The sequence below is a fragment of the Bubalus kerabau genome, chromosome 9 (genome assembly GCF_029407905.1).
Source record: "Bubalus kerabau isolate K-KA32 ecotype Philippines breed swamp buffalo chromosome 9, PCC_UOA_SB_1v2, whole genome shotgun sequence".
Lineage (NCBI taxonomy): Eukaryota > Metazoa > Chordata > Mammalia > Artiodactyla > Bovidae > Bubalus > Bubalus kerabau.
In genome coordinates this window covers 76,286,134-76,309,520 of record NC_073632.1, presented here as the reverse complement: position 1 = coordinate 76,309,520, position 23,387 = coordinate 76,286,134, and the positions used below count along the sequence as shown (strand labels likewise).

Sequence of the window (23,387 nt, the reverse complement as noted above, 5' to 3'; positions counted from 1 at the left end):
GGGTATTTGCAAGTGGAACCATGATCCTGTCTACATGCAGATTTTTACCCTGGAACACACTGAAGCCCACAAAACAAACTTGGCAGCAGCGCTGCAAAAGGCTTTGAGGCTATAGAAACTTAAGGAAGAGGAAACCTATATGAAGATAAAACAACCAGGTCAATTTTACAATTCCTATTAATGCTCAGAGAAACAGGCAGGGCAATCTTCAGATGTTTTAAGGACGGAGATTCACAACCTGCATAAACTAGATAAACAAGGAATCATTTTTCTTACTGGGCAATCCAATTAACATGCAGCTAGAGCACTTTACACTGACAAATTATTATTTTAATATATACAAGAATAGGTGATGCCTCTGTTCTCTAAAAATCCCAGTTAAAATCACAGAAATTTCTTTCTATTCCAGTAATATTTGAATATGTCTACAAATAACCCAAATCGCCCAAGTAACATATCAAATTTAAAATGTATAATTTTGGTTTCTCTTTTAAGTTACTTAGAAGTAAGAGAAAAATATTGAAAGGCACTTAATTTTGACCAATGTATTCTGAAATGTGTCTATTTATTTGTGCTTTTTGTGATCTTTGCTGCTAATCTACAATAATCTCACCTCTCACTATTCAAATTGTTGAGTTACCCAATCAGAATATTTTACCAAACAAATACTTTCAACAAGGCCCGTCCTCTTCTCACTATTAATGGTCAACCCCAAATGACTTTAAGACGTAAAGTATCTATAAAATTAGTCAGGTTGCCAAGAAACTACTGTAAATCTATTTAAATTCACGAATGCATTCTCTCCCAGGAATATTTAACTACACATACATTCTTTATTTTTACATGGTCACCATAGCAACCATAGTTCATATAGATCTGAATGCAGAATTAGCTCATATCTATTAAGTATCCATGGAAATCATTACCGTCCACCTACAAGGGACAGGCACCCTCTATCTGACCACAGAAGGAACCTCCATGTGAGTGGAAGCACCAAATACCTGTGAGGGCCCAGGTGTCTCGCTTTCTTAAAATGGCCAATCCCTTTACATCCTGGGGTTGTGCAGCCACCGTGTTCTGAGGCTTCCATCAGTTCTAAGGGGCCTATTAAAAAGCCAAAAGAAAAAAGCAAAAAGTTAAGGCTGTAAGAGGCAAATGCCTTGGAGCAGAAGAAGAAAAAAAATTTTTTTTCAATCAACACTTATACACAGAAAAAGAAGGCCCTACAAAATTAAAACTATGTTTAAAGTCTCTACTTCTAAAGGTTTTCCCTAGTACTTTGTTCACAATGTCTTTCTTTAATAGTGAAACGGTAAACTTTGACCCAACCCTCTTTCAAAATGTCACAAATTCCAGAGATACCTAAATCTGAAATAATGAGATGATTCTAAACAGCTTGATCAAGTAAATAACATAATTGATATATGAACACGTGCACGCTGTGAAAACTTCAAACAACACACCAGGATACAAAGAACAGCTACAGATCCCCTTTAAGCGACTCTCTTCACATTTCATAGCCTCCTTAGTCCTGACTAACCATGTTAACGTGACCTTCCTAGATGTTCCAAGCATTCCCAAATGTACCTACATTTGCATATGTACCTGTGTCAAATCTTTGGTTTACTTCTGCCACATAAATTAGGGACAACATGGGTATACACTATTCTGAAGCAGTCTTCTTTGGTCTTTAGCTTCAACTCAATAGTAATATTTTTATGATTTGCACAGTAGTTGTACTATGAGTGCACCAAGATTTATTTAAGCAGTATTTGTTCCCAAGGTTTATTATTTTAAACAGACTGTGACCAACATCGTGCAGTGCATTCTGGTGGCCTTTTGCAGTTTCTAGGTGACATCCAGGAATGAAGCCACTAGTTGGGAAGGGCATGATAAATTTTTAAGAAACCCCATAAGAATGTATTGTATTTGCCACGTTTTTCTTTCTACAATGTATTTACTTTCCTCCACAACTGAAATCCAATATGTTAAGCCCAAGGCTTCCCCGGTGGCTTAGCGGTAAAGAATCCGCCTGCAATGCAGGAGCCGAAGGAGACATGCGTTCAGTCCCTGGGTGGGGAAGATTCCCTCAAGGGGGGCCTGGCAACCCACTCTAGTGTTCTTAGCTAGAGGACCCCATGGACAGAGCAGCCTGGGGGGCTGCAGTCCACAGGGCCGCACAGCGTCAGACATGACTGAAGTGACAGCACACAGGGTGAGCTCTTGGTGTACCTTTTCAAAAAACTGAATTTAACTAAAATTTTTATTGAGCTGACGGTAGATTCACATGCCATTTTAAGTAATAACACAAAGGGAGATCCCTTGTACACTTTGCCCAGTTTCTCCTGATGGTACTACTTTGCAAAACTATAGCATCCAGTCACTATTAAGATATTGACATTGATACATTAAATTTTGATAGTCTGACAAATTGTCTTCCAAAATTGAGTACTAGTTTTAAAAGATGACGAACGATACTGCTAAATAAAAGAAAGTCTAGGCACACACTACTTTTTCGGATATTAAATTTCTTCTTTTATGTACTTTTGACTATCAGGTTAACTAAAAATGCAGTAAGAGGAAAAACGATTACATAGAGAAGAAATGTACAGGAGAGAACTAGAATGAGAAGGAAAAGAGAATATTAAGCACACTACACAACAGTGGAAACACTTCTTTAAGTAATCCTTGTGTATCTTACTCAAAGGAGGTTGAAGAGGATGCCCAGTTTTTGAACACCAACCAACAGGGTGAATGTCAGGAGAATCTGCATCTATCCAGTAATCATAGCAACTATTCCAGCCATCAAAGTGAACCTGGATAACAAAAAGAGATCAACGGTTTAATTCAGGTCACAAAAATCCCTACAGTAAAAACTCTGCCAATGGTAACCATCTTCATTCTAACTTTTAAATAGTACACTGAATATACAAATAAACACAATAGATGTCAGATGGATAAAAATTCAAATGTTGAAAACTGAACAATAAAAGTTCTAGAAGAAAGCATGAATTACCGAACTCTTAAGAGTTCGGTAGCCTTCGTAAGCAAGATGCCAAACTCAAGAACCATAAATGAGAGATGGATCAATTCGACTACATCAAAGTTCAAATCTTCACAACGGCAAATACTACTGCTAGCAAGATGAAAAACCCCAAAAAAACCTGAAAACCATATTTGTTAACGTGTGACAATGTACTTTGTTCCTCAATTCGTAAAAAAATCATATATCAGTATAAAAAGATGAAAAATCTAATAGAAAAGGTGGAAAAGCAACAAACAGCTCATTAACAGAAAAATAAAAATAAATGGTAAACATATGAAAAGACAATTTCACTTAAAATAAAAAGGTACAAATTAAAATCCACAAGATGGAATTCTTTTCCTTTCAGTCTGCCAGAATGTTCCATTTTGGTGATTCCTAGAGCTAGTGAACATGAGATTAATTGACACTCTCATAGACCACTGACAAGAGCCTTGACTGATGAGATATTTCTGGAGAGGTATTTAGCAACAATGATTAACACTTAAAATATATCATCTTTGACTTGATAATCTAAACAATTCATTGTTGTACCAGAAAAAAAACCAGAATGCCTAGAGACTGGTTATATAACTTACGGTATGTTTATGTAATGGAGAAGTACAGAGTTACTAAAGCATGTATGCTGCTGCTGCTAAGTCGCTTCAATCGTGTCTGACTCTGTGCCACCCCATAGATGGCTCCCCCGTCCCTGGGATTCTCCAGGCAAGAACACTGGAGTGGGTTGCATTTCCTTCTCCAATACATGGAAGTCAAAAGTGAAAGTGAAGTCGCTCAGTCGTGTCCGACTCTTAGCGACCCCATGGACTGCAGCCCACCAGGCTCCTCTGTCCATGGGATTTTTCCAGGCAAGAGTACTGGAGTGGGTTGCTATTGCCTTCTCCAAAAGCATGTATATATGGGTTCAAAATAATGTCCTTTGCAATGGATCTGCTTTCTCAAGCTTAGAAATCAATTAATCCTAGAATTAAATCCCACAGAATTCCACATCTGGAGGAAATCAGGATAAAATTTTAAAATGGAGAAAAAAATCACAAAGTTAGTCAGGAGGAGTAACCAGCTTAAGATTCACGGATCCAAAATAAACTTGTTCATCGTTCACATACATTGCATATAAAAGCCACACTTAAAGCTGTTTAATTTGAAACAATCCTTTTCTTTCCTCTGATCAAAAGTAGCATTCAAATAACACTGAAAATTAAGACTATCAGCTTATGCTGTCAGTACTACCAATAAATAAGAAGTTATACATAGTTCATAGTGTAAAGTAAATTTTAAGCATTCTAATTCTCAACTAATCATCAAGTGATAGTGTTCTATTTTACTAAATACATGAAACTCTGTTTTCTTATATTCCTATTCCTAAATTTCATTTCTTCCACACTGGAAACAATGTTCATGTAACTCATGTGACATTTGTTACATTTTACAAAATTTAGCTATCTTCCTGTAGCAAACAGACTCAATCCTAATAAGTAAATGGTTCTCCAACCTGGATACACACTAGAATTACTTGTGATAACTAAAAATAAGAAGAAAAAAACAATAGGTGAGCCCACCAAGGAGGTTCTAAACGTAGAAGTGTAACTTGGGTTCTGTGCACCTAACATGTCATTTACTTAACTTCTAAGTAACTCTACTGTACACTGAAAATTTCCAGTGATACTAAAAAGGACACTATTGTACTGCAATATAGAGTCCAAAAATCTTGGTATCATCAGAAATAAAAGGGTTCTTTTAATAATTTCCTCCCAAATACCTTTAAGAATATGTTGAAGATAATATATCTAATGATACCATAAACCCCTTCCTGCTGCTGCTGCTGCTAAGTCGTGTCCAACTCTGTGCAACCTCAAACCCCTTCCTAGTTTTCATTAAAACTGATATCTCAGTTTGGCAATGAAAAGTCATCTATCAAAGATGACAGATCTATTGACAATATATGACAATATGCAACAAAAAGGAGACAATATTTTAGGTACTGTAAATAAGCTGAATCTCTTCTACAAACTAGGCTGGCTGGCAACTGGGAGAATTTTAGCAGTTTAAGGTTAAATTTTAGAGTTAGAATTTAATTTAAATATTATGAACAGAGGAACAATACAATTCTCTGATAAGGAGCAAATGCACTTAAAAACTGCTATTTAATTGCTTATATGTGGAATCTACAGATATAGAAAGCAAACTAGTGGTTATCAAAGGGGAGAGAAAGGGGAGAAAGAACAAATTAGCAGTACAGGATTCAGTTCAGTTCAGTTCAGTTCAGTCGCTCAGTCGTGCCCGACTCTTTGCGAACCCATGAACTGCAGCACGCCAGGCCTCCCTGTCCATCACCAACTCCCGGAGTTCAGTACAGGATTAATAGATTACAAACTACTGTGCATAAAACAGATGAGCAACAAGGATATACTGTACGGCAAAGGGAATTATAGCCATTATCTTGTAATAACTTTTAATAGAGTATAACCTGCAAAGATACTGAATCACACTGTACATTTGAAACTAATAAAATATTATAAGTCAAGTGTACTTTAATTAAAAATTGCTATCAGAAATATGTGTGCATTAGTTGCTCAGTCGTGTCCAACTCTTGAGACCCCATGGACTGTAGCCTGCCAGGCTCCTCTGTCCAAGGAATTCTCCAGGCAATAATACTGAAGTGGGTTGCCATTCCCTTCTCCAGGGGATTTTCTCAACCCAGGAATTGAACCTGGGTTTTCTGCATTGCAGGCAGATTCTTTACCATCTTAGCCACCAATACTTCAATTAAAGATTGCTATCAGAAATTATGCAAACATAATATATAAAAAAATTAAACCTAATGAATACTCTTACTATAGAAGCCCAGATGAAATAAATTTATTATAGTTTGTATAGTTTCATTTCATCTTTACTACTTGAGTCACTGGCACATTAGAGGTTTTCATAAACAAAAACATCAGACTTTCTCACAATGCTAAGTGATAGTTGTTCTCTTGCTGGGTCCTATTTTGAAATGAAATAAAATTACCTGACAAAGAGTAAGAGAGAAAGATACATAAACATACAACACAAAATATTTAAGCATTGTACAAAACACAAGTGAAAGTGAAACTCATTCAGTCGTATCCAACTCTGCAATCCCAAGGACTACACAGTCCATGGAATTCTCCAGGCCAGAATACTGGAGTGGGTAGCCTTTCCCTTCTCCAGGGGATGTTCCCAACCCAGGGATTGAACTCAGGTCTCCCATATTGCAGGCAGATTCTTTACCAGCTGAGCCATAAGGGAAGCCTAAGAGACATCCAAAAATATTTATAATAGAAATGTTCCACTATAAAGACAATTAACATAAAAGCAACTCAGTAATGAGGCTGAATGAAAATTCTAACGAAAATAGACTACTAGATATTAAAGCATAATACAGATAATTTAAAATATTTTAAATCACAGTTTAGGAAATTAGATACATTTTTTACCTAAAAGTGTAATTTGGACCCTTTATAAAAACTGAATATTCATTATTGACAATTTCAAGATTAAGACAGATAATCGTTTTTGAGAGCACAGTATTTCATTTTTTAAAAAAAAACTAATTTGGTTGGATTTTCTGTTGAGGTGAAAGGCAACTCAATAAATCACATTTTAGACCCAGGTGCTTATTTCCACTCTCTTCTGAAATGAAAGTTATGTTTGACAATGTATAAACCCAGAAGGACAAACGGAGAAGGAAAGTAGCTGATAGACGTGGCAATGATGAGTGCAGAGGGCACAAGTGGGTGAGGGAGAGCTGAGCCACTGGAAGAGAGTGGGTGGGTTGCAACCCAGACACCGAGCGAGGGAGAGCAGGGCCGGGGTGAACGAGCTCACTGTGTAGAATCCAGAAGGACTCAATTTGGAGGCAGCAAGTATGTCAGGAGGTCTGGAAAATGACAGGACTGGTTCAAAGTCTGAATATGGAGATTTATGGAAGATAATGGAAAAAAACCCTCATACGAAAGTATGTTATCACAAAACATCAAAATATTAGGCACAAAGATAATCTTGAGAGTTTCCAGAGAGAAATTGTCAGAGAGAAGGAACCCAATGGCCTTGGATGTCTCAAAAACCAACATCCCATAAAAAAAAAACTGAACTTAATTAAAAAAATATACATATATATTATATATATATATATATACACACTATTGGAAAATGAAGTATTATATCGCCTTCTGAACAGATTACCTTATACACTGTATCTACTTTTTCTTCCAAATACATACTTAAAATATTAAGTCAGTCATAAATAAGGAGAAAACTTACATAGATTAAAGAAGAGTAGAAAAACACTTACAAAGATACATAATCACTTAATTTGCATATTCCTATGATTTTACTAATGTAATTTTAGGACTTCACAAATTAAATGTCTGCTGAAGTTTTCATCCAAGATGTCTTGTTAAAATAAAAGAAAAACAAAACCACAACAGAAAATACTTACTTTTATTCGGTGATCATCTGTATCTGCAACTGTTGCTACTCTAATAAACATGGGATTTCTTTTGTCTATGACCTCAAGCTTCATTTTTTTCTGGAATCCATGTGGTGGCTTCTGCCGTAACAGAAAATTTTATATAGTGAAATACAGAGGAAGGGAAGGTGAACTCTATGTCACAAAGATAGAATTAAAAAAAAAAAAATTGAACTATTATAAGAGAACCAGCCTCCCGAACTCAAGTTCCTAAAATGGCTTTGGACTTCATTCTCCTTACAAAAAAAAAAAAAAAATCCCAAATCACACAGCCAAGCCTGCAGGCGATAGAAAGAGCCTGAGCAACTAGCCACAGGAGCAAACAGGAAGCCAAAAATCTTAAGCTGAAATTCAGACCACTGTGGTTTTTCTGATTAGTCATAGGGAAGACAAGAATTTTTTCTCATTACTTGGAGCTGTCTTGGCAAAAGTCAACAAACATGAAAGTTATAAAAGAGAGGGAAGAACATTCAAGTTGTGGAGAGGAGACACAGAAATTAGCTTGACACAAAAAAGTAACAGAAGTCTTTCTAAGAAGAAAATTAGCAATCAAGGCACACAGGTGGAACTGTTCTACAAAGAACAGGAATGGGACTACCTACATCTCAAAACTCAGCAGAAACCTACAACCCTCTGAAAAATTTATGGGCAGAAGGAAAGGTGATGGCTAACAGGTATAATAAAAGTCTGGCTGTGAAAATCAAGTGTGAAAATTATGCAAAGGATGCAAAACAATTAATGCAAGGCACCTAAGGGCCAAGCTAAAGGAATTCTGATTTTCTCTCTGACATCACTGTGACACTAGATATGCAAACGGAGTTTGACCTGATTTTATCCAGTTCAAAGCAAAACTGCAAAGCAGCTCTTTTCTGTATGAGGCTAAGTTAGAGGGTCAGATAAAAATCTATAAAATTTCATGACTCTAAACATTACTCATGTATAATCCTGAATTTATGGCTTTTCTTCATGCAACAAATTTTCTCTCAAAAAATTTTGATGTTCTTTTCTGATGTATTTGGATCCATACCTACTAATTAATTTTATCATTAAAAATCCTATAAATTTACACACAAAAGGATTTATTAAAAATGTTGCTTATAATACTGTCACTTTTTAAAAAACAATCAAGTATTTAATATATCTTTATTTTCTTAAATACTAATTATAAAGCAAGTTGCTTGAGATTTAAAAAAATTTTAAATACATTTCATTTTTGTATTCTTCCCTTGCACACAAATGACGTTAACTTCGAATCTTAATAGGCAAGAAGCAATTACCTGGATTAGAAAGACACTATAATCAAAACAGATGACCTTGTATTGTGGTAGTCAAACATGATGATTTATAGCAATAATATTAAAACACACACACACACACACCATCTCAGCTTGCCATAAACAAACCCAAAGGAATGAAGAAATAAAGTTTTCATTATAAAACAATAGGTATCTTGTGCTGTTTGGTCTTTCAGAATATCTAGCTGGAAAAACAGAAGTCTGCTGTACAATCAACTCACTGCAAACCAATTCAAACATAATTATTTTCCAAGGAAACTTTAAAGTCCAAAATGGAAGTATTCTTTAGTTGGCAACAACAAACCCCCTCCCCGCCCCAGTAATCATTTTCCCTTTCAAAATTGTAAAAATTCAAAAACATCTTCTTTGGTCTTCTGCTTCTCTCTTGTTCCTGTTTACCAATACTTTTTCTGTTCTTAAATTTCAATGACTGAACACTATTATCAACATAAATGAATCAAATATTGTAAAGTATAATATCTCACCACTTTGAAAGCTCTTGCAGGAGCAGGTAAAGAATTGGTTTCTTCTAAGTATTTATCCCAAGAAAAATGTTTCACATTTGGATAACCTAAAAATGAAAACAGTAAATCCTATCAGGTTTAACCAAAATGACAGGGACAACCACAAGCAGGCCTATAAAATGATGAGATATTGTTATCATTACAATGAAGAAAAGCATGCTCACATTACACAAAACAAATTTAAACTGATTACACATTTGGAACCACATGTAATAATGAAGTAGTTTTCATCTAGATCATGATTTCTCTATTAACTTTTAAATGAGAATATATATAATTTGCCTTCTCAAGTTAGGACAGTCTTAACAACACAAGATATACACAAACACACAAATATAAATACCCTTTAATCTAGATATTTTACTTCTATTAATCTAGGAAGAATCTCATACATGTGTACAAAGAAAATGCATCATTTGTAAATGTGAAAATGTAAAAATCAGTTAAATGACCATCAATATAGAAATATACACACACACATACACACACACAAATATCGTAAATGTAAAACAGAAAGCATTTATTAAAAAGAGTGAGGCAGGTTTATATATACATCAATATGTGAAATATTCCAGACAATCATATTATTAGGCCAAACAAATAAGTTAAAATAAATCATGGAACACTACTGATAGAATGCATAAAAACAACATCTTTCCTCCATCTCACTCTCTCTGTTTCCTCCAGAGTCCAAAACCCCTTAGGTAGACATGAATAGGAATTAGTGTTGGCCCAGTAGGGGAGGAAACTGGCTACTTTATGTAATCCTCTTTATGGCTACTTTATGTAGTCTTTACTCACTGAAAAAGTAAGTAAATATACTGGAGAAAATAGAAGCCAGATTTCTCACTGACTATAAATATGAAAAGTGAAAAACCAGAATGAATTTGGTGGTGTTAGATATGAACTGCAGCTAATGGTATATATTCATGGTTTTCAATATCTATAAATGGATATAGAAATCAACAAATTTTTATATATTTACTTAACCATATGTCCCCTGAAAGGCCAACAGCAGCATTAGTTCAGAAGCAGTGAGCATATCAAGTGTCCAGATAGCATCTACAAATCGTTCTCTACAAAAATAAACCACGGAGTCTGGGAAAAATGGGTGACGTTAAGGTTGGGTCAGGGAAAGCACAAGATAAGCCCGGCTGTGCCAGAAAATAGGAAATGTCTCCAAAAAATAATAAAAAATGTCAAAAGGACACAGAAACCAGCCTAAAGGGTCCCCCACTGGCCAAATGTAAGAAAATCTGAAGGTGAAAATAAATAATGTTAGTAATGGAATATAAGCCACTGATGATAATAGTAATATTTGGGTCCATGTTGATATAAATTAACTGAATGCATAAATAGGAAGATGAGAAAGCTATTTTTTGCAGAAGAATGTCATCTAATTATGTACAACGAAAGACTAAGAAAAATTACCATTTAGCAACTATCAGAATATTAATTCACACTAGAAATATCAACAGATGCTAAAACTAGGAAGCGACGTGGGACTGAAGTGCAGGATAGTTATGCAATTTCAAAGTGTCTTCTCAAAATACTTAATAATTACAGACAAAACCCTCCTACATCCATGAATAAGCCTGGTAACTAGCATCTTGATCAATCAATCACTGGTAAAAATCAACCAATAATGAGATAAATGGACATCAAGTGGCACAGAAGATGATCCAATGAGAACACAGCACTGTTTCTGTGATATTCCTGCCAAAAATGCACACCATGGATCTAACTACCAGAAAGTACCCATCATGTTCAAATTAAGTAATATTCTACAAAATGACCAATCTGTAATTCTTAAACATACAGAAGTTATAAAAATCAAGGACAATATATTGAAGGAGACCAGAGAAATATGACAACTGAGCAATATGCCATAATTTTGCTATAAATGACATCCTTGATACAACTGACAAACTTGGATGGGTCTCTGATTCAAGGTTATATAAATGAGCTATTTACTGTTCTTACAACTTCTCTGTACATTTGAAGATGTTTCAAAATAAAAGTTTGAAAGAGTAAATACGCAAACATTTCCAAGTAGTCAACATTTCACAGCGCATTTTTAAGGTATATTCCTTGCAGAAGTTAAGTGACATTAAAGCTGACTGCATGCATGCGCATATGTGTGTGCTCAGTCCCTCAGTCGTGTCTCACTCTTTGTGACCCCATGGACTGTAAGCCACCAGGCTCCTCTGTCCATGGGATTTCCCAGGCAAGAAGACTGGAGTGGATTGCCATTTCCTCCTCCAGGGGATCTTCCCGACCCAGAGGTCGAACCTGCGTCTCTTGCATTTCCTGCATTGACAGGTGGGTTCTTCACCACTGCGCCACTTTTAAAGCCCTGCATGTATGTGTATACAGAGGCAAAAAAGGTTTCTCTGTAAAGATATAATAACCACCTATTAAGCCGTTAAGAGAGAGAATAGTGGTTATCTCTAGTTTCACTCTAAACTCTTAAAAATAAGCATATCTAAATGGATAATTTGGTAATTAAAAAATAAAAATCATTTTAAAAGACATGAAGACTTTAATTTTGGAAAAAGAACAGTAGGTTACCAATGTTAAAAAAGAACAGGAATATGGAGTAGCTGGCAGGGCTGCTCATGAGACTGATCTACGAAGCAGAAGAGCAACTGCCTAGGGAGACAGGTGATTAACATCCTTTCTTTTCATAGAGAAGATGTGAGACACAAGCCAGGAATCTGCCCTTAGAGAAAAGGCTCCAGAGAAAGGGCATCTTGTTTGCCATGGATCCAAAGAGCAGAGTAACATCAGCACAGGCCTTGCACACCAGTCTTTTTATTTGGCATATTTTTATTTTGTTTTTTTAACTTTTTAAATTAGTGTAATAAAATATGTATCACACAAAATTTATGAGTTTAACCATCTTCATGTGTTACAGTTAGTGGCATCAATTATATTCACACTGCTATGTGTTTGGTACTTTTCACATGCAATTTTGTATTTTTAAATTTTGCCAAAAAGCTATATACTTTCTCTGCTACTGAATTATAAAAGTCCATGAAAAGAGACAGAAGACTTGGTAATCTGTCTCACATCAGAAGTCAGTAATGATACCTCACACACCCCCTCCCAGGCTGTGAAGACAGCCAGGAACCTGCTGTTCACTGGTCCTGTTAATTTAACAGATCCCTGCGTGCATGCTAAGTCACTTCAGTCTTGTCCGACTCTTTGCGACCCTATAGACTGTGACCCACCAGGCTCCTCTGTCCAAGGAATTCTCCAGGCAAGAATATTGGAGTGGGTTGCCAATGATGACCAAAAGGATGGTACGGAAAAAAATTAAAAGATCTATATCAAATTGCAAAGTCCAAAAACAATCTGTATAACATAATTCAGATGGTGGTAGTGGCAGTCACTATTCACTGGCTCCTGAAAGTGAAGTCGCTCAGTCGTGTCCAACTCTTTGTGACCCCATGGACTGTAACCTATCAGGCTCCTCAGTCCATGGAATTTTCCACGCAAGAGTACTGGAGTAGGTTGCCATTTCCTTCTCCAGGGAATCTTCCCGACCCAGGGATCGAACCAAGATCTCCTGTGTTGCAGGCAGACACTTTACCGTCTGAGCCACCAGAGAAGCCTGGCTCCTAATATTATGTAAATCCCAGAACCTAGGAGGGCTGAGTGGGGTCTTTCAGGCAGCACCACATTTGAGCTACCAAACCAATTAATATCTTACTTTAACACTACATGGTTTATGCAAATATTCTTTCACCTTCAAAACAGTTCTGTAAATCAGGAAAGAATAGGAGCTTTCATCCCTGAACATAGAAGAAAATGCAGGAGGTAGAAGGGACTTGCCTTGCCCATCATAGGAATGGTTGGTTCTGAGTGAGTAAATGATCAGGCGATAACTGAGAAGCAATATCAAGGAACACGGGACAAGCCTAAAAACAACACTAGCTGGCAGAATAGAACAAGACAAGTATTTGAAGCTCCAAGCTGAGTCTTTGTTGCTTACATGCTGTGGGCAACATACATACAACAGCTCCTAACAAGCCAAGGGGGCATCCTTTCCCTAGGACCATGACAGTTTTCATTACTCACAGGAGTATCCACAAGAAGCCACATACACCACAGTGACGCTCTGTGTGAGCTGACCACTCTATCATTTCATACCAGCAGTAGCCATGGCACGTTAAATAGTGACATGCTCAAAAATGCATTGTCTGATGATGAAGTCACAGAATCTGCTCTTTAGCACATGAAAATAAACTCAAATTGACATAAATAACAAACAGCAGACACATAATCAACAAACCTGGAGGAGTAATGAGCGTTCTTCGATGTTCTTTACACCAACCAACTGGATGAATGTGTGGACTAGAGGCTTCACACCTGTAAGTTATATAAATTTGGTAATTAGGAAAAATTCTCAAATACCAGTAAAAGTTAAAAAAAAAAAAAAATTAGTGATTGTGAACATTTTACACCGAGTTCTGCTGCTGCTACTGCTAAGTCACTTCAGTCGTGTCCAACTCTGTGTGACCCCCAAAGGCGGCAGCCCACCAGGCTCCCCCGTCCCTGGGATTCTCCAGGCAAGAACACTGGAGTGGGTTGCCATTTCCTTCTCCAATGCATGAAAGTGAAAAGTGAAAGTGAAGTCGCTCAGTCGTATCCGACTCTTAGCGACCCCATGGACTGCAGCCCACCAGGCTCCCCCATCCTTGGGATTCTCCAGGCAAGAACACTGGAGTGGGTTGCCATTTCCTTCTCCAATGCATGAAAGTGAAAAGTGAAAGTGAAGTCGCTCAGTCATGCCCGACTCTTAGCGACCCCATGGACTGCAGCCCACCAGGCTCCTCCATCCATGGGATTTTCCAGGCAAGAGTACTGGAGCGGGGTGCCATTGCCTTCTCCGACACCAAGTTCTACCTTTTCACAATCTATCTTATTCGGGAAAAAATGGCTAAACCAAAGAATTTTTCACTCTTCCAACATATTAGTACCAAGGAGATTTCTATCAGATACATATAACATTCAAAACTGACACCAGGCAAATAGTCTTTGTTCCCACACAAGTGGTGTTATATTCCACAACTGCAAACATAGCAAATGTAAAGATAACGTCACTAAAATTTGGAATTTCCATTTAGGAAAATCATTTGGAATAATAAACATGTATATAAATAGCATATACACAGGCAAGCTAAAATTATTTCAGTATTTCTAAGGACAAATATACAAAAGCAGGAAGCGCAATCACCCTCAAAAAGCAAACACACTCTCTCTATTGCCCATTAGAATGGCAGAGACCAGGTATTAAAATGGGGTCTTTCTTTTCCTCACCTCTTGTCATCTTTACTTCAGTCAAGTATATGCTTTGCCAAGGCCTCTTTACCAGTATGCACATCTGATTCCTTGCTCCTAATTAAACCTGTTCGATATAGTACTCATCCCAACATGCAACACTCTTCATTCATTCATTCACTCAGCCATTCATTGAAAGGCTGAGTGTCTATCATGTGCCAGACACTGACACTGAGGATACAGTAGCAAATAAAATACTACCAACTTTCAGCCTCTTGGAACTTATAGTATAATGGGAAAAGAGGAAATTAATTAACAAACAAAATGTATATTCTGGGGGCAAAATGCTATGTAAAGAATTAAAATAAAAAAGTAGAGTGTGTGAAACAGTGGTTAAGATATTCCTTCAAAACACATAGTCAAGATGACTTTTTAAATAAGATGACATCTGAAAAGAGTGAAAAGAGGACTGAGCCACTCAAATATATAAAGGAAAGCCTTCCATGCCGAGGGGACAGCAAGTACAGGTGCTATGTTAAGAGGAGATACCAAGCAGAACTGTGTTAGGAATGGACTGAGATAAGCAGAGAACAGGAAATATCAAGAGGGGCCGTTAGGCCACAGTAAGGTCTTGGAATCTTAGAGTAAAATGATGTTTACTAGAACATTTTGTGAAAGGTTTTAGGCAGAAGAGTTGCATAATCTGATTTATGTTTTAAAGAAATTAGTCTGACTGCTTTGCAGATAATAAACCGCATTTGGGAAGGAGACAAGAGGCTGCTGGAAGGTTTTTACCAGAGTTGGTGAGGGTAACCTGAACCAGAGTGCTGGTGGTGAAGATAATACGAAGTGATTGTATATTTAGGTCAATGTTCTAAAGGAAAAATCCACTGGATAAGCTGATAGATTTGACGCAGAGTGGGAGTGAAGGGAAGTCCAGAACATTCCAAGGCTTTGGGCATGGCCACTAGAAGATGGATGTTACCATTTTTTGAGATAGGAAGACTGCAAGCACAGCCTGACATTCCAAACAGTGAATGACGAGATCTGATATTAAGATGTTTCACAAGCAGGTAAAGGAGTAGATTATGAGCACAAAAATTTAGAATTTAAGGGCAAGATCAAGGATAAAAACACACATTTAGGAGTCATCGGCAAATAGGATGGTATTTAAAGCCATTAGCAGAGATGTGACCATCCAGAAAATGAGTATAGAGGGCAGAAAAGAGAAAAGGCGAAGAAGTCCAAGAAACAATGACTGGTAAAGTGAGAGAGAGAGAGAGAGAGAGAGAGAGACAAAATCGACTGGGTCAAACGCGGCTGCTCGGTCAAAGAAAAGAAAAAGCAAGAACTGATCACTGGATTTACCAAGGTAAAGGTCACTGGTATACTTGACAAGATCTGCTGTGGTGGAGCTGGGTATGGGAAAGGGCAAAAGCCTGAACAGAGTAGGTTTAGGAGAAAATGTTAGGAAATGAGCATAGCTAGCTCAGAAAACACACTTAAGGAGTTCTGTTTTTAAAAGAAGTAGAGAAATGAGACATTAGATAGAAAAAAAGAAAGCTTTTTTTTTTTTTTTAACCTGGGAAGGCAATGGCACCCCACTCCAGTACTCTTGCCTGGAAAATCCCGTGGATGGAGGAGCCTGGTAGGCTGCAGTCCATGGGGTCGCTAATAGTCGGACACGACTGAGCGACTTCACTTTCACTTTTCACTTTCATGCATTGGAGAAGGAAATGGCAACCCACTCCAGTGTTCTTGCCTGGAGAATCCCAGGGATGGGGTGGCGGGGGGGCCTGGAGGGCCGTCGTCTGTGCAGTCGCAGAGAGTCAGACACGACTGAAGCGACACAGCAGCAGCAGCAGCAGGTGAGGGATATACGGAAATCTCAGTACACTTTAATGCCCAATCCCTTCAGATGCATGGTTTTAAACTGTATAAGCAAAACTATGGATCTTGATTTTCCAGTTATACTATTCTTTCCTGGAAAATCATTTGGCTATGGATTATTAGTAATGATGCAGCCTGTATTTTAGGGAAATTTTTATATTATTCTAGGGAAAACTCTTAATGGCTCCTTAAAAATGAAAAAAATAACAAGTATGTAATACTTCTTTAATTTTTTTCAATTTAAGACAACTCTCAAGTACTTCTAATTATGTCCGGCTCATGATGATTAAAGTAAAAGCATTAGATACAATTCTGTTTATTGGATTTCTCTATATATTACAAGTAAAGAAAACACTGTAGCATATTTTGGCCACTTGTTCCTGTACAGCCAGAATCTCATATAAGGTTTCAATATTATTTAAATATCGATCAAAGTCATCATTTAAAATAAACGGTAAATAAAATAAAGAAGCTGTCTCAATTATGAAAATAAAAATAGCCTCATTTTTATCTAGTTGACTTACAGCCCCTCTATAAACAAACAATACTTCCTTCAGAAGTGGGAAGGCTGTGAAATTATGTTACTATTGAAACACAAGTCATCTCTTAGTCCCATCTAGTGTTCAAAAGCAGAAATGTAACCCAGAAGAAACATAATGAAGAACAACTAATGGTGAAATGTTTGGCAAACTGCTGGTCCCTGTGCCTTTCCTTTCTTTCTTTGGGGTTTTTATGTGTATTGTTAAGAAAGTCCATTTCAAAACAATTTCTAAGTCCATTTCACAAGTACATACAAATTATTTACGAAGGCTGCTAGGACCCAAATCAGACCTAGACTGGTAGATAATCAGAGAACTAAGAATTTGTGAAGAACCCACACATGTCATATAAAGTGAGCAAACATTAAGACCCTCATGGAAACACTGAGAGGTTAAGTGGCTTCGGGTTGACAGTAAAGGGCCCTGGTTTCATCAGCCACTGGCAAAGCTAAACAAAACTAATGCGCCCACACTGGGCTCCCCAGATCTCGGCAGAGAGTCGGATAAGCACATTTCAAGTTACTCACTTAAGGAACACATCAAAGTCTTCATTTCAAGCAATAATGGTTTATATTCTTCGAACAGCACACTTGGTCTCCCCCACTCCCTAAATCCAAAGCATGATGACTGCCAATTTCTTTTCTGGTGCCTACTTTCCCGGCTCCCACTCCGTGCTAACTCTTTAGGGCTTCCATCACTCTTGTTTTACTAAGCCCCAGACCTCATCCCACCGAGTCATCTTGTTCTCCTTTTCATTCTTAATTCATTTCCAAGCTCATTCCTTATAGAGGCTGTTTTCAACATTCATAATTTGCTTCAAGCATGAAACCTGATTTTCACTAACAAGGTGAGTACCAGGAAGAGACAAAGGAGGTGCCATCTCATCACCCTAACATCAATGTTCCTTTCAAGTCTTCATTTTCTCCACACTGAGAGAGAAGAAAGCTCGTTTCTCCCCAAGGCTAGCCCTTCTCCTATGGGCCTGGGGTCCTCAATTATCCAGTCTCAGATGTCTCCACTCTCCCTCAACAGCGGCTTCTTTCCTTCAGCCTAAAACCAAGCTCAACACCTGAGGGGCTTACTCCCTCTGAGACAATAATCCACTTTCACCTTCAGGGCTAAACTTCTCTGCCCGATGTGCCTTACAGACATCTCTTTCAGTCAGTTCAGTTCAGTCACTCAGTGTGTCCGACTCTTTTTTGCAACCCCATGGACTGCAACACCCCAGGCTTCCCTGTCCATCACTAACTCCTGGAGTTTGCTCAAACTCATGTCTGTCAAGTTGTGATGCCATCCAACCATCTCATCCTCTGTCGTCCCCTTCTCCTCCTGCCTTTCTCAGCATCAGAGTCTTTTCCAAAGAGTCAGTTCTTTGCATAACGGCCATCTCTTTAACATTTTGCAAACTGGTTTCTGTTTCTGAAATTCTTACTTTAATCCTTACAACATCTTGTGAGATAGGGACTATTAACCCTTTTTCCAAAGGGGGCACCTAAAGCTTAGAAGGATTAAGTCACTTACTGAATACCAAGGCTGCCACACCCCAAACATATCCCTGTTTGCTCCATGGACTTAAACATAAGTAAGTGCTTTCCTTGGCCAGAACTATTTCATCCCAACTTCTAAGTACTAACTCCTATCATTCTTTATGATCCAGTTCAAATTCCATGTCCCCAGGAAGATCTTCCTGAGAAACCTTCAGTGAGTCAGTCAGTCCTTCCTTCCACATGCCACCACAGACAGCAAGCAGTTGGTTCTAATAACTAAGCGCTAACCACCATGGACTCTGCAGCCAAGACAGAGGTGCTGTGTTTCTCTCTGTTCCCAGACACCGAGCCTCTCAAGACTGAAGTGCAGAGGTCCCTAGGTCCCTGTCATCTCTGTAACTCACCACCACCATCAAGGGGTGTTTCTCGAATATAATGGTTGATGACACACACACTGCTCTGAGAAACTGACAACACAATGCAAAGTTTTCAACATTATTTGGGGAGACACATAAAATTACTATTACTCTTAATGTATACATGTAAGAGAGCCCAACTACTAGTAACAAAAGTGTAAAGAAAACCCAGAGGTAAACCAATTTTTATTCTAATATATGTATACTATTTGCTCTCATTAAAAACTACTACAACCCTACATAAATTTAAATCCCACATAGCATTACTCTTTGAAAGGAAGAAATGTTTTACTTCAATTAAACATGCAGTACCACAAATGAATGTGTGTGTGTGTGTGTGTGTGTGTGTGTGAGAGTGCGTGCATGCACATGCGCATTCAAGCACACTTTCAAATTCCCACTAAGGTAAAAAGAGGTAAGATCACTGCCCAATTCAAAGGAAAAAAAAAATCTCATTTTCAAACTATTTTAAATTGGGAAAGCAATCCAATTTGTAACCTCAATTACATACCTAAGTAACTAATTTATGCAGATAAAAACCATTCCAAAATTCAAAGATCAAAGAACATAATATTTAATAAGGTTGGAGAAATTTCAGTGCGCTTAAGTAATTTTCAATATGCCTTAATTGCATATCGAGCAAAAGAACACACTGTTATTCTTTTTCTGACAATTAACAAAATATAACTTCAACAGTTAGAATTGTAAGTCTATCTTCAAAGTACATTCCATTCTAAAAATAATTTGGTTGTGCTCGTAAAAGTGCAAAATCATTGCTGAAAGAGATCAGTTTTTACCCCTGCTCTTTCTAATAAGAAACCAGGATGCTTCCTATTCCCTAGGCATTTGGCACCAGAGAAAAATGTGATACATTCTCCTAGACTTTCTCATTACTTTTTTCCTCCCCAGAAGAATGAATGCTTTTAAAGGAAACACATATTATGTCAAATAAGGAACCTACACTTTTAAAACCCTATAATACTTATAGGACCACAAAAATAACTTGAAACATTTACCTACTGTGTTTAAATCAGGCAAAAGCTGTTTTTAAAAAATTCTCCCTGAAGCAATCAGAACTTTAAAAGCAAAAAGCTCTCATTTCAACAGATTCTAATAAATAAAGTATCATTTATTAATAGAAGGACTGGATCCCAATTGTCACATTGGTACTGCCATCAACACAGCACATCAAACACAGGAGGGAGAGAAATATGTTCTACCCAGGACAGATTCCAATATTTCTACATTTATAGTTTTCTCATCTACTCACTCATTCAAGACAGGTATGGATAATTTTAAATGAAACAAAAGCCACCAGTTTGCGGAAAATATGAGAAAGAGAAGAACATGGTAAGCAATGCAATGAGGATTCAATCAGCAAATCCAGGCTGTGGCAGAGTCAACAGGACAAACAGCCTGGTTTCTTAAATAAAAGTTACAGGGGGAAGAAAATGATGAAGGAATAGGAAACTGTAAATCAAAAGAGATCAAGAGAAACATCAAAGCAATCATACAATGCACACCCTATTTGGACCAAAAGCTAATAAACCAAGATAGTTGGGCGATAATGTTTTAGTATGTTAGTGACATGATGTTATTTATAACTTTATATATTTGAAAAAAGAAAAAGAAGTTATATCTTTAGAAGATACATATTCAGACATGAAATGCTATGGAATCTGGAATCTGCTTCAAAACAGTCCTGGAGTTGGGATTTTAGAGCAGGAAAACACCGGAAACAAGACTGGTATATACTGGTAATTGCCAGTAGTAGGTAATGCCTGCAAGAGGTCACTCTACTGTTCTAACTTTTGTATACACCTGAAATGGTTTGTATTTCAGTAACAAATTTGATTGCAAACAGAATAAAAAAGATATCCTATGAGGAAAATTATGCTTTGCAGAAAAAAGCTGGGTAAAACTTACTATAATATTCAAAAGTACTTGATTATATGTGATGTGATCATGGAGCTACTTTAAAAAATTCTGTGAAAACCATACATAAAATATAATTCTGATTTTTAAAATTCATCTTTTAAAAGCCTAAACAGCAAATAGCTTTCAATGTCTCTCCTTTTTTAAAACAACACAAGTAAAACTGATGACTGTGTAAGAATCCAATTCGAGAAGTAATGGAAATTATTAATGGCTCTACTGAATATTTAACTATACACACACTAAAAAGGTCAGGAAACAAGTTTTCCTCAAACTAAGCTACATTTATATAAATTAACATCCATTTGCTACTGCAACATTAGCCATATTTTATAAAGATACCTGTCACTTCTCAATGCAAGTATTGTCCAGAAGGAACTAAACCATGCAGAAATTCCTTTCACCAGCAAACTATAGTTTCGTTAGTGAACGTGAATTAGGTATGAAAAACCATTATTTCAACTGCCTAATCAAAATCTTATGGCTTTACTATAATCCTTTCATGATTATATAATTTTATAATTATGTTGCTCCTGCCACTTTATATAATATAGCCAAAACCCTTAAGGGTTAAAAACAATATTCCTCAATTAATAATTTGTATTGTCATTATAAATAGTAAAATTAGCTACTGGGCATGAAAATATGAAAGGAAGATTAAAATATTTTCTTAAGAAATGAGAGAAGACACCTCAGATGAAGGGGGGAAGTGTGAATCTGTGTGTGCACTCACGTGTGAGTGTCTCTTGGGAGTGTGGTACAAACTGTGCTTTCATAGGAGGCAGTCAACTAAAATACAAATCACAAAGTAGAACTAAAGGATGTTATTTAGAAACACGTGCCATATGGAACAGGTAAAGTTAAAAATCCAAAATGAGAAAGAGGACAGAATACTGTTATTTGTGTTCTCTGCTTTGCATTATTACTGGTTTTAAATAAGTACTTGAATAAACATCAATTAGAAAATGCAGACAGCAATGAAAAATGTCTCACCAATAGTCATAGCTCTCATCCCAGTTGTCAAAATGTACGAGGAAACGATTGTCCACCATATCTGTTACCGTAGCAACACAGATGAATGCAGGGTTCTTTTTGTCTACAGCTTCAAGCTTCATTCCAACTCGAAAGCCTGATGGGATCACTGTCTATGAAATATACAGATTTAATTAGAGATAAGCACACACTTAACAACAAGGACCTGAACCCTCTCTGCACCCTTGCTTGAAAGCCTGGCATCCATCAGCTATATTCACATAATTTAAAAATCATAGACCAGTTTTGCAGCAGAGTTGCTTTCCAAGAAGCAGCAATAAGAAAAATGCTCCGTTGCTACACCCAATTAATTATCTGGACCTTTAAAGTGAACACACCCACAACCTTGAAAAGTTTACTTAATCTTAACTTGTGTCTTGGTACTTTAGATGACTATGCTAGTTAGGCAAGTTTTATGAACCGTATAGTTTACTTTCAGTTTCTCTCTTCCTTTATTACAGACTTAACAATGAAAATGACTTCATACAAAACATGCACATCATCAAGTTAAAAATGTGTGTAAGTCAGTACAAATTCACTCCCACTTCTGAAAAATCTTTCAAAAGGGTAGTCTACTAAAAGTAGGCCACCTTCCTATATGAAAGGCTGGAAATTATTACAACTATGATTCAACAATCCAGATGTTATTCATAACAGCACCCAAAGAGCTGGCTGTTAATACATAAAGCCATTCAAAATAGCTTGTAGTATAAGGAAATCCACAGATTATTGGCCATCTGGGACATGAAACAAAAACAATAAAAATTCAGTCAGATGCAGTACTTGAAATGCTGTGGATGTAAACATTCCTCAAAATATTTCATGAAGAAAAATATCCTAATCGCAGAGAAGTTCTTGGATATCAGTAGTGTCAATCACAACACACTACAAGTCATTTCTGCCCTTCAGAAAAAATCTTTCTGTCCAGACTGAAGCATACAGACACTTTTCTCATTACTTTAAGCAAAATAGATGTTATCTCTTTTTACTATAATTACATAGCTATCATCACAAGAATGCGGATAGGCATGTATCTGAATATGTTAGAGTGAAGTCCTGTCTGAGTCAAAGGATCAGGCACTAATGCTACACAGGTACTGTTACTATATATTTAAGCCCTGGACTTCTGTATCAGACCATAAATATTTGAGTATTCTTAGGTAGAGAAATCTAGGAATACAAAAATTAATTACATACCAAACACACATGGCCCAAGATTCAGTTTTTGTGCTAGCAATGCACAGAATTTAAGATGATGGTCAGTGGCTCAAAAATACCTGACTGAACTCATCATCAGAAAACCAGACAAGGATTAGGAAACTTGGAGCCGTGACAGCAAGCCAATTGCTGAGTTTTCCACCTGACTGGCCTCCCTCATCTTTAAGGAGAATGCTGACTGACTATGCAGCATGGACATCTCAGCAATTAAGCTATCTTCTCAATTAAGA

At 37.0% G+C, this 23,387-nt stretch overlaps 1 protein-coding gene across 9 annotated transcripts in view; it reads right to left on the bottom strand.

Annotated features, from left to right (window-relative positions):
• Positions 1–23,387, bottom strand: part of L3MBTL3 (L3MBTL histone methyl-lysine binding protein 3) — a 113,005-nt gene that overhangs the window by 38,653 nt on the left and 50,965 nt on the right. For all 9 annotated transcript variants that reach the window (XM_055535610.1, XM_055535611.1, XM_055535615.1 and 6 more), the window contains 6 exons: positions 21,901–22,052; positions 13,652–13,728; positions 9,316–9,401; positions 7,506–7,616; positions 2,702–2,816; positions 1,002–1,104 (listed from right to left, as the gene is read on the bottom strand). In XM_055535610.1, coding sequence (XP_055391585.1) covers positions 1,002–1,104; positions 2,702–2,816; positions 7,506–7,616; positions 9,316–9,401; positions 13,652–13,728; positions 21,901–22,052 — 644 coding nt within the window. The remainder of the gene's footprint in view (positions 1–1,001; positions 1,105–2,701; positions 2,817–7,505; positions 7,617–9,315; positions 9,402–13,651; positions 13,729–21,900; positions 22,053–23,387) is intronic.